The sequence below is a fragment of the Mustela nivalis genome (genome assembly GCF_964662115.1).
Source record: "Mustela nivalis genome assembly, chromosome: 16".
Classification (NCBI taxonomy): domain Eukaryota; kingdom Metazoa; phylum Chordata; class Mammalia; order Carnivora; family Mustelidae; genus Mustela; species Mustela nivalis.
In genome coordinates, this window is record NC_139035.1 from 36,374,331 (window position 1) to 36,387,380 (window position 13,050).

General features: G+C 40.7%; 1 protein-coding gene across 2 annotated transcripts in view; it reads right to left on the bottom strand.

Annotated features, from left to right (window-relative positions):
- KCNH1 (potassium voltage-gated channel subfamily H member 1) overlaps positions 1–13,050 on the bottom strand; it is a 384,330-nt gene that overhangs the window by 354,654 nt on the left and 16,626 nt on the right. For both annotated transcript variants that reach the window (XM_082701856.1, XM_082701857.1), the window contains exon 2: positions 482–605. In XM_082701856.1, the coding sequence (XP_082557982.1) occupies positions 482–605 (124 nt within the window). The remainder of the gene's footprint in view (positions 1–481; positions 606–13,050) is intronic.

Sequence of the window (13,050 nt, forward strand, 5' to 3'; positions counted from 1 at the left end):
AGAAGGCAACCAAATCTCAGTTCTCTTCTCTCTTTCTGGTGAAAAGCCCTATGAACAAGGCCCTTGTCTGCAACATCGCAGGGATTCTTCTCAAACTGTCATGTAATTTCAAACATTAATTTAGTCACCTTAAATTATATTTCATTTTTATCTCATTTTCAAGAATCATCTAACTTTCCTATCCTTTCATCTAACATCTCATAAACTTCTGAGTCCCCATTTTCTAGGTAAAATGAGCTTCCTGAGTTTCTCTAGGTGCCCATCTCAGTGACTTACAAGTCCAGTCAGTTTGTGGAGACCACATTTGAAGCCTTCTTTGATTCCCTGGTATAGTGCATGAACGAGAGATGATACTACCACAAATATTCCTGAAGAAAACTCTAAATTAGAGAAGGGCAATCCCCACACTGCATAAGCCATTTTGTTTTTCCAGAAGATACCATGATAGAATGTTGAACAGAACAAGCCCGGACATAAATACCTGCAGGTACTGCTTTTTTGCATCACTTCCGCCCTGTGATAGCCAGACAGCTTGCAAAATCCGTCGTTGCTGTACACGATAGGCCAGTCCACTATCTGGGCATTCCCCAACACAAAATTAGTATCTGTTAAAAAAAAAAAAAAAAGAAGAAAAAGAAGAAGAAGAAGAAGGAGAAGGAGAAAAGAAAAGAAAGGGGCATAGGAGGCAAGACATTAATTGAGAATCATTGAGGACATAAATAATGTCAACAAATCCAGGTATCTTGGTTTCCCTCTAAAACAATCTCTTGAACAGGAAGAGGGCCCTGTGAGGAATACAAAGGAATAGTATTTTAGAGCTTAATATTTTGAATTCAAATGCTAAGGTAATTGTCCTCCAAGAGGAAGTCAGCAAAGGAAGCATACTTAACCAACCAATCAATGAATCCTGCAGAAATCTAGTGATTTCCAGGAGACATGTTCAAGTCCTAACTCATCTCAGTGAAAGTACAGTGGTACTCTGGAGCAAGAGAGAATGCAAAAGGGATTTCTTCTGGGCTCCATCTAGCATCTTAGCCTTGTCAGTCCTTTGGCCAAAAGCTACAGATTGGCCTTGTTGACCCTGAGGAGCATTTACCCATCCCAGGAGGAGAAAGTCTTCTTAGAGAGGCAGAGAAAGGGAGAGGGAGGATTGCCTTGTGCAACACACATATCAGAGACCCCTCCTCTTGGTAAGGAAGTGACTAGACACTCCTAATACTAGAGCCTTATAGAGCCTGATCAAGATGCTCACAATGACAAAAGCCTTCTTGCTGATTCTGAAATTCTGTAGCCACAGAAGCCGTATTTCAGAGTTCTTTCACTGCCCACCAGCCCACATTCACTTCAGATGCAGGGAGTAAGTGGGCCAGAAACGTATAGCTGCTCAGTGTTTTCTTACCACTTCCCATATTTTTCAAGAACAAAAGTCTTCAATACTTTTTGTGCTTAGGTAATAACTGTCCCTCTTTTTCTCTTCAAGACCTTAAATTAGGCAAATAACATCCAGAACTTAAATATCATCGTGATTTTAGCTTGGCTTGCTCCTTTCCACAGAATACTTACTCCTTCCCCAAGAGAAGAAAAGAAAAAAAAAAGAACACGCACACAACCCTTCTTTCGTTGTAAACAGGAAGGGGTTTTGTTTATATATGCATACCATTCAAAGTGAAATAGTAGTGATATATAATGTCCTCATTTAATTGGGACATTAATTTTGTTCTAGAACAGCATCTACAATTTATTCACAATATGGATAACCATCCCTTCTTATCTATGTGGGGAGGAATAGAGAAACCAAAAGGAGGAGAAATAACTAATATGGTAATCTATTCTTAAAAATGCTTTCATCTACTTAAAAGAAACATAAAACACAACAACTATCAGTAAGTTAATCTATACAACTGTTAAGTTTATAAATATGCTTTTACTGAAAATCTATAACCAGTTTTTCCCTCCATTTCTCCCATATAATCATGAATACTTTTGGAGTGTCCACTAGGTACCAAGCACATTACGAGACCCTGGAGATATCCAGCCTGATGCTATATGGTCCACACATTCCAGGAAATTATCAGGACAAAAAGACATGTGCACAACTACCTAAGAAACCAAATAATAAAACTATTAACTCTGAGGGAGGTAAAGGACCATGTCTCCTTGGGGTCACAATTGAACTTGCTCTAATCTGGAAGGATGAGTAAAACTCATTCAAACATTATGAATGCCTAACTTGTAACTATCACATATGATGCAAAAACAATATTTAAAGAAATGAACACAAATTGACTTTCACTGGTGAACTCAAGAGGTTGTGAGAGGAAGGGAATATTCCAGGTGGAGGAGAAGCCTAAGCTAAGGCCTGGCAGGATGAGACACATAAAGACTGGCATAAACAGACAAAGGGCACCAGAGAGACTGGCAGGAGATGAGCCTGAAGACCAGACTAGGATGGGCCTGATGGTCAAAGATCTTTGATGTTTTTCTGGAGACAGGATAACCCTTCAGGTATACCACTAGGATGGCTATAATAAAAAAGACAATAGCAAGTGTTGGTGAGACTGGAACCTGCATCCTGTAACCCTTGTGCACTGCTGGTGGGAATGGAAAATGGTGCAGTCAATTTGACAGATTGGCAGTTCTTCAAAATTTACCCATGAAGTTACCATATGACTCAGCAATTCTATCCCTAAATATGTGCTCAAGAAAAATGGCAACATATGTCTACACAAAAACCTGTCCATGAATGTTCATAGCAACAGTATTCATAATAGCCAAAACATGAAAATAATCCAAAATATCCATAAACTGATGAACAGGTACACAAAATGTGGTATCTATTCGGCAATTAAAAGAAACAATACTGATACATATTGTAACACAGATGAACCTTAAAAATATTAAGCTAAGTGAAAGAGGCCAGACACAAAAAGTCACATATATTTTTGGTCCATTTATGTGAAATGTCCAGAAGCAGCAAATCCATAGAAACAGAAGGTAGTTTCATCATTGCTAGAAGCCTGGAGGGGAGGGGTAGGAAGATGGAGTGACTGCCAATGGGTGTGGAGTTTCTTTTTCAGGGTGATGAAAATATTCTGGAATGCGATAGCGGTGATGGATGCATAACTCTGTAAATATACTAAACAACTGTACATTTAAAAAGTGTGAAAGTTATGGTACATGAATTATATCTCAATAAAGGTATTTTTTTTCAAAGGGGGTGTGGATAATCCTTCATGCTGGTCTTCTCTTCCTGAGTTATTCTTTTTTTTTTTTTTTTTAAATACCAGACTCTTTTTTTTTAAGATTTTATTTATTTATTTGACAGACAGAGATCACAAGTAGGCAGTGAGGCAGGCAGAGAGAGTTGGGGGAAAGACGGCTCCCCACTGAACAGAGAGCCCGATGCAGGGCTCGATCCCAGGACCCTGGGATCATGACCTGCACCGAAGGCAGAGGCTTTAATCCACTGAGCCACCCAGGCACCCCTTCCTGAGCTATTCTTGAACAGAACAACTAAGCTTTAAAAAAAGTACAAAATTCACTACATCAGGGTGGCTGGGTGGCTCAGTCATTTAAGTGTGTGACTCTTGATTTCAGCTCAGGTCATGATCTCAGGGTGGTGAGATCAAGACCTGCATGGAGTTCAGTGTGAAGTCTGCTTAAGATTCTCCCTCACTCCCCTCCTCTCCCTATGCCACCCCCCCCCACAGCGGCCCTCTCTCTCTCTCTAAAAAAAAATAAATAAATAAATAAAAAGGAAGAAAGAAAGAAAGAAAAGAAAAGAAACAAATTCACTAAATCAACCTTAAATGAATATGAAATCCAATCAGTTTAACTTTCTTGTTGATTCCTAAAAGTGTAAGTAATTTCCCTCAAAGACCTCAAATAGTTAAGAAAAACTGAGTGAGCTCTTTCATGGCTAATGTCCCACTAAAGTTAAGTGCTAAGAGGGAATGATAGCCAGTTACAGATAATGATTTGACAGCATGTGTTTATTTCCTCTCTTACCCGAGGCACCCCGAAAATTAAAGTAAATGAATTAATAAGGTAAAAATCCACACAAAAATTAGAGTAAAATAAGAACAGAAAAAATGACAATGGAAGAAGCAGAAATCATATAGGAAAAAAAAAATAACTTTAAAAAAAAATCCCTGATTAGTGTCCTGAGAGAGATTCAAGAGATATTACAAACATAAAACAAGAACAGGATGCTATGAAAAAAAAAGAGAGAACAATTAAGACCCCCTGTAAATTAAAAGTGAATAATTAAAAATTCAATATAAATTTCAGAAGATAAAGGCAGTAGAGGAGAGACAGAAATCATTTTTTTAAATAAGACATAGAGCATCAATCCGAGAGGAACAACATGTATACTAACAGGAACAAGAGAAAGAACAACATGAGAAAAAGCCAAACATTTTTTTAAAGTTAGAACTATCAAATGTGAAGGTAGAATAAAGATATTCAGATGTGCAAAGACCTAGAAAAGCCATTTCTCACTTTTTTAAGATTTACTTATTTATTTTATAGAGATCATATGACTGGCAGGCGTGGGAGGGGAAGAGAGACTCCTCCAGCAGACTCCCCACTGAGTGCAGAGCCCAATACAGGGCTAGACTACAGGACCCTGAGATCATCACCAGAACCAAAATCAAGAGGCAGATGCTTAACCGACTGAGCCACCCTGGCAACCCTCCTAGGTATTCTTTCTTGGGAAATTACTTGGGGATGTGTATCAGCAAAGTGAAGGAATAAGGAAAGAAGATAACATGAGAACCAGAAGGAAAGTGGCTCCAAATATAGAAATCAGGAAGGAAGCTAACAGAAAGCATTCAGCACAGAATGGTTCAGAGAACAGATGTCAGATGTTCCAGAAGAGAGTTATCTAGGGATAAAGGAGGTCAGGATCTGATGATATTCCTGATCATTTGAAACAACATAAAAAGTCAATATAGGGTGCACCTGGCTGGCTCAGTTAATTAAGCGTTTGCCTTCAGCTCAGGTCAGAATCCCAGGGTCCTGGGATCAAGTCCTGAATTGAGCTCCTCGCTCAGCCAGGACTCTGCTGCTTCCTCTCCCTCTGCCCCTCCCCCTGGCTTGTGCTCTTTCTCTCTCTTTCTCTTTCTCAAATACATAAATAAAATCTTTAAAAAATAAGTCAATATAAGTGCATAATTTGGGGGTGGGGAATGGGCAGGAAAAGAAAGTAGAAGTATCAAAGAAACAAAAGCTGTGCAAGAAGGGAAACCAAACCACACCGTGTCTCATCGCCATCACAACAGCATTAATTTCTAATTTTTAAAACCAGCATAGTCAAAGCATGCAATATTTAACTATAAGTATCTAAATATAATCTTAGCAATTCCAATACTATAAAAATACAAATGATAAGTTTAGAGAGAAAAGTGAGAACAATCATAAGATGGTGTCTAGAGCTGATATAATAAAAAAAAAGGCATAAATATTTTCAAGTTGCAAAGATAACCAATAAGGGAATAATATAATTATATTAGGAGAAGGAGGTTGAAAATAAATAATGTGAGATAAAAACTCAGCTAAATTAACAGAAGTCAACAGCTAATAGCTAAAATTGATATATCTAGAAATAGCTATAGTGCACATTATTTAGAGACATGGCAGAAACTATAAGAAGAAACAGCTAAAATTAGAACATGTGACCTCTGATGAACAGGATGGGCAGAGAAACAAGGCACAGGATGGTTGTTTTTCTTTATAAGCTCTTCAGTTTGACTTTTTAACCAAGAATATATACTACTTTGATAAAAATAAGTATATTCTTAATTTTTAATGAATTTAATCAGAAAAAAATTAACTTATTGATTAATTTTTTTCTTTAAAAAAAATGAGAACAGGATATATTTCAAGTTCCAGGTATCACTGCAGTTTCCCCTAGACGTATTCTGGTCATCCTTTAGAGGTGCTCACCCTTCCTCAAGCATTCCCATTTGTCGCTGCAGTGCAGATTAGTCTTATCTGGGAAAAAGCAAGTCTCATTATAGAATTTAAAATTCTAAAATAGTTACCTCTCAGCGATAACCCAAGCAAGAAATTATAGTTGCCAGGAAGCAAGGTTCTTTTGCTAACACGTGATATCCCAGGACGTTGAGTGAACGGAGGAAAGGATTCTAGTCCGAGTCACAAAGACATTTGTCCCCAAGAGGAAGCAGATGTTCCCCCCTTCCCCTGCCCCATCCTTGCACACATGTGCATACCCTATTATGGTTGGCTGGAAAGGGGGACTAGTCTAGATTGTCTTCAATCCCTAAACTACAAATAACTGACCTGCAAATTACCTTCCAAAAAACAATCTGTTTCTAAATTGTGGGCTACCCATAAAAATACCATAATGCTACATATATCATCAGAAACTAAGGGATTCCACATAAGCAATATTAAAGATATTAGTAAGAATGCATACCATTTATCAATATTTACTCTGTGGGGTTTTTTAATCTTCATAATAATTTTTGTGAGGTAGTATTATATTACTAAATGAAGTGTCACTGATTTCATCATTTTACTCACAAGGACACGGAGCCTCTGAGGACAGTCATAGCAGGTTAGAGTTAGGATTTGAATCTAGGTCTATCTGACTTCAAAACTCATGCTTTTAATCATCATATTACATTGTCTCCCTCATTCCATTAAGAACTAAAATCAGACCATTTCTATGAAAACCTTTATAACACATTAGATTTATGGCTTGCTGATAAAAATACTAAGTATAATGAGACTTTTAGTTGGTGAGTTAACATTACCATTTTTGTTACCATACATTATAATTCTACCCTGTGATCGACAATGATGTCCTTAGGAAATACTGATGTGCATGGAAGTAATCATTCCTCATCTAAATGTTTGCATTTCCCTGTCTAGATTTCCAATGTTTGTCTCTTGCCTCAATTGTAAGTTATCACCTCCACTTCTTAAAACTTACTGTGCTAAAGAAAAAAAAAAGAAAGAAAGAAAGAGGTTCAAATTAAAAAGACAAAAACAAAAACAAAACAAAAACTTAGTGTGCTGACCTATTCTCTAACAGTCCTGCCTCCTCATGGTGACAGACAAGGACAGGATAAGAGGGGAAACTTTGTGCCTAGATCCCCATCTGACACTCAGGGGTGGGAGAGGACCTCACACTGGTGACTTAAAGGAGCTGTGGTACAAACCTGGCCATATTAATTTCCTGGGCACCCTCCCTTGCCACCACCCCCACACCCCAGCAACCATGGACTCTGGAAAGGATCCAGAAGTCCCCAGCTATGCTACTAGTGCTGATGGTACATAAGCAGATGGTTATCACAGAAGAGTGAAATGACCCTGTAGCCAAAGGCTGTGTCAAACGGCCTGACTTAGGGGTTCAGGCAAATAACAGAGGTGAGCTGCACAGCCAGTGGGGGCCTAGACAGGATCAAGTTAGTACACACACACCACACATATGCATACATACACATACACATACCACAAACACACCAAGGAGTATGTGATGGGTTGAAGCAGGGCATCAAGTTCTGCTCAATTCAAGGAACAGAATATAAGCTCAGCTGCTAGACATCTAGTGACCAGAACAGAGGCCATTACCAGAGACCCAAGGACCTGGGTTGGGGGGGAATAGAACCCCGAAGCGGTACACGTCACCACACAAATACACGCAGGGTGGCTTGTGTCCACCCCACACACCATCAGAGGGGGAAACAGTGGGGTGGGCTGAATTGGGTTTTCAACACAGGAGACTGAGTTACCTCGAAAAGAATAATTAAAACAGAAGCATTTGAGATACTACTAACCAGGACATTCAGAGTCTCCTTTTGCTGTTTAGTGGAGTGGGAACTTCTGAGGGAGATAAGCTTTGTTAAATAAAATAAAGAAGTTAACCAGGGCACCCACGTGGCTCAGTCGTTAAGTGTCTGCTTCAGCTCAGGTCATGATCCCAGATCTGGGATGGAGCCCTGTATCAGCAGGAAGCCTGCTTTTCCCTCTCCCACTACCCTTGCTTGTTTCCCTCTCTGGCTGTCTCTCTCTGTCAAATTAATAAAATATTTTTAAAAAATAAAATAAAAAAGTGAACCCGGGTGGGTCTAAGTAAATTTGCTACCATGTTTCCGGAAGTATATCTGCATAAAAGAAGACAGCTCAGAAAGTGGGAGTCTCCTAAAAAAAGTGCATAAACTCTGGTGCAAGACCTCTGTGAGAGCAATCTTGTTCAACTAACTCTCCTTAATTCCTCCAGGTGGTTGGCTCTACTCCCACTGGTTAAAAATGCCAAATAAGAGGGCTCTAGTGAAGTGATACGGACTTTCTAGCTAAACGGAGAGATACGTATTCCACATCCAAACATAAATGACTCTGGGATTATTTACTATTTTCCAAGCTGAATACATGAAAAGTTATTTTGAAGCCAAGCAAAACCTGATTAGGAAAGTATCCTATTGCATGGACAAAACACTAAAAAACAAACAAACAAACAAACAAAACCCAAACATAATTTCCTAAGGCTGCAACAGAATTGGCCTGATCTGGATATGAGAGATCGGGAGATTTTAAACTGAGAAATGTTAGGAAATCTGCCATTCTTCATTGGTGCAAAGGGCATCATCACCATCAAGACTGCATGTTTGAATAGTCATTGGGTCATTACTCCCTGAGGTAAGCAGACACTAGTATTAGCTCATTTTTATAAATATTGCAAAAAGGTACTAAATTGACAAAATATTTCCTAGGCCATATATCTAATAGAATGGGGACTGCCTAACACTGTATCAGAGTTCATGGAAACAAAATTAATAGGAAGTACGCATGTGTGCACATGTGTGTAACCAGAGAAAGAGATTTATTATAAGGAATTTGTTCGTGTGATCATGAAGGATAACAAATCCCAAGATTTGCAGTTGGCAAACTGGAGACCCAGGAAAGCAATGGTGTGTAGTTCCAGTTCAAATCTAAAGGCCTAAGAATAAGGAGAGCTCATGGTTTAGACTGAGGAAGAGCCAATGTTTCATTTCAAAGCCAAAGGCAGGAAGAAACCAATATCCCAGCTTAAAAGTAGTCAGGCAGAAGAAATTCCCTCTTATTCAGGGGGAAAGTCAGCTTTTTATTCTATTCAGCCCGTCAACTGATTAGATGAAGCCCACCCACATTAGGGAGAGCAATCTGCTTTACTCAGTCTACTGATTTAAATGTTACACTCAGGGAGCCTGGGTGGCTCAGTGGATTAAAGCCTCTGCCTTCAGCTTGGGTCATGATCCCAGGGTCCTGGGATCGAGCCCCACATCAGGCTCTCTGCTCAGTGGGGAGCCTGCTTCCCCCCCACCCCCACCTGCCTCTCTGCCTGCTTGTGATCTCTTTCTGTCAAATAAATAAAATCTTTAAAAAAAATTAAAAAATAGGGCGCCTGGGTGGCTCAGTGGGTTAAGCTGCTGCCTTCGACTCAGGTCATGATTTCAGGGTCCTGGGATCAAGTCCCGCATCGAGCTCTCTGCTCAGCAGGGAGCCTGCTTCCTCCTCTCTATCTCTGCCTGCCTCTCTGCCTACTTGTAATCTCTCTGTGTCAAATAAATAAATAAATCTTTAAAAAAATATAAAAATAAAAATAAAAAAATAAAAAATAAATATTACGCTCAGGGACACCTGGGTGGCTCAGTTGGTTAGGTGTCTGCCTTCAGTTCAGATCACAATCCCAGAATCCTGAGATCAAGTACCACCTTGGGCTCCTTGCTCAGCAGGGAGCTTGCTTCACCCTCTGCCTGCTGCTCCCCCTGCTTGTGCGTGTTTGTTCTCTCTCTCTGACAAACAAATAAAATCTTAAAGAAAAGAAAAAGGCTGGTGGAATATTTTTTAAAAATAAATGAATAAAATCGATGCTACACTCATCCAAAAACACCCTCATAGAAACACTCTGAATGTATCTGACCAAATATCTCCACACTCTGTAACTGAATCAAGCTGACACATAAAATTAACCATCACAGGAGCACCCAGGTGGCTCAATGGGTTGAGCCTCTGCCTTCGGCTCAGGTCATGGTCTCCGGGTCCTGAGATCGAGCCCTGCGTTGGGCTCTCTGCTCAGTAGGGAGCCTGCTTCCCCCTCTCTCTCTCTGCCTGCCTATCTGCCTACTTGTGATCGCTCTCTGTCAAATAAATAAAATCTTTTTAAAAAAATTAACCATCACAAACACCACAGCCAATGCTTTTAACTGTATGATGCTCTACAAAAGTCTTTAACGGAATCAGCGGATCCATAGCTCATAAATTCTGCAGCTCCCTCAAAGTCCTTGGTAGTATTCCAGGACTCTAAGTTGGGGAGAATACAGTACCTCTATAAAACTATTTTTTTAAAGATTTTATTTATTTATTTGACAGAGATCACAAGTAGACAGAGAGGCAGGCAGAGAGAGAGAGGAGGAAGTAGGCTCCCCGCTGAGCAGAGAGCCCAATGTCGGGCTCAATCCTAGGACCCTGAGATCATGACCCGAGCCGAAGGCAGAGGCTTTAACTCACTGAGCCACTCAGGCGCCCCATAAAGCTCTATTTTGATAAACAGATTTCACAAAGGCAACATTTATCTTTCCACACCTGGGGCTTTCACTGAGAGGAAGGAGTATGTACCCATCCCCAGAAAGAAATGTTACAATGAATCCTTTGATCCCTTTCTTCACCCCCCTCACTTATACCTGCCTATGTAGATTGGTCAAGCTATCAGTAGGCATCTCAAAAGCAAGAAGAATCCACTATGTGTACTGACCTCAGACTTGCCTGTGCCTGGTGTGGCTGGGGGAGTGAGGGCCTGAGCTATCTGTCTCAGCTTGCGGTGGGGGGAGTGCCTGGGTGGCTCAGTCAGTTAAGCATCCAGCTCTTGATCTCAGCTCAAGTCTTAATCTCAGCATTGCGAATTTAAGCCCTGCATGGGGCTCCATGTTGGGTGCCGAGCCTACTTAAAAAAAAAAAAAAAGAAGAAAAACCTAGTGGGACAGTCCTGCCAGCCCTCTGCTCTGTCATCTTCAGCTTCTTCCTCTAGGAGTAGAGCATTGACTCCTGGTCTAAAAGTCAAAGCCCAGGGTTGAGGAGGGAAACTGGTGGCATTGTACGTTCTCCAAAATCTGGTTTAATAGTCATAAAGCTGATACCATATTTTGACTTTCATGTGGCTCCTTCAAACAACCTTTACTTGGGTAAAAACTGGAGGAATGAAGGTTAAATGGGCTCAAACACATTAACATGGATTAAAGCTCCAAAATCCCAAAAGGTATTCAGAGATCATCTGCTTTCTTGCCTCCTGACTCTGACAAATTGCACTGATGAGAGTCTTTATAAAATATCTACAAAGGAAGTGGCAATATGATCCCCTCCAGAACACTCTGATTGCTTGGTTAAGTCCTTTTCACTTTCTCTCTTCTTTTGGGGAGGGGGGAGAAATAAGTAAATATTTATTTATTTATTTATTTATTTATTTGGTAGAGACCAGCCCTTCCATGACTCTGAGATCTGGAACAAAGTATCCCTATAAATAGTTGAGATTACACTGGTAGCCCCCCAAAAATCATGCCTCCCTGCGTTCATGCCCTGGTTTAGTTCCTCCCCTTTGAATCTGGGTGGGTCTCCAATTTGCTTTGACCAACAGCCTGCAGTAGAATGGTTGCTATGCCAAAAACCCAGGCCTAAGCTCTGAAGGTCTGGAAGCATCTGCTTCTGCACTCTTGGGAACCCTGAGCTGCCAGGTGACCCCTGAGCTATACTACTAGAGACACCACATGGACATTCTACAAGCTGAGGGCATCTAGTAAGACAGAGGCCATGAGATTCTATGGAGAAGCACCAAGGAACCTAGTCAACAGTGAAAACCAATGGGAGAAAAAGGGTGAAAGTCACCTTATTAATCCACCCTTCCCCAGCAACCCCTAGGTCCCCAAAGCACCATCTGAAAGAACAATCATGGACACAGTAAGTTGGGTCCTATTGGCAGTGTTGTCCCTCATGAGCCATGTGGGTATGTCACTTCAGCTCTCTGGGTCTCAGTGGAGGTGAACTACAAGTTTTCTTCTTCTGGTAGCAATAAAATCTGACTCCTAAGTGACTGGATTCATAATAAAGCACAAATCAGAAGGCATTTCTGCAACCTGCAACCTACCGACCCTTGTCATCAACCAGTTATCACCCTGAACTATCCCTTCTCTAAATGCTGGACTCTGTAGAGTCTAGGTCACTTTAAAAGGAGCAGAAATACCTTCTAAACTCAACTCGGCGGGAAGTGACACATTTCAGGTGAACCATGTTGTACAGAGCATTTGCTCAGCGGAACTGCCTGGATTTGGATACGTGATATGATGAGCCATAACCCTGTAAAAGTGTACCATTTTTTAAGGGAGTCTATGGTAGACAGAAATCACATGTTGGTAGGTCAACTTATATATACAGAAAATACCCACATGTGTCTTTGGAATCTGTAAAATCAAAGTAAGACATATGCTCTTGATTATACATGCTCTGCTATTTTTTATTTTTTTTATTTTTTTTTTAAAGATTTTATTTATTTATTTGACAGAGAGAAATCACAAGTAGATGGAGAGGCAGGCAGAGAGAGAGAGAGGGGGAAGCAGGCTCTCCGCTGAGCAGAGAGCCCGATGCGGGACTCGATCCCAGGACTCTGAGATCATGACCTGAGCCGAAGGCAGCGGCTTAACCCACTGAGCCACCCAGGCGCCCCTCTGCTATTTTTTAAAGATTTTATTTATTTATTTATTTATTTGAACGTATTTGAGAGAGAGCGAGAGAGAACACAGGAGGAGGAGCAGAGGAAGAAGGACAAGCAGACTCAGTGCTGAGCATGGAGCCTGACATGGGGCTCGATTCCACAACCCTGAGATCATGACCCAAGTGGAAATCAAGTTGGATCTTCAACAACTGAGCCACCCAAGCGCCCCCGTACATATAGCTTTTGCACATGGAATGCGTGACTTCCAGTCAGCCAGTGGGAAGCACCAAAGTCTACCTCCAGAATCGTAGTCTGTGAACTGATCAGGTCCCTCCTACCTTGTT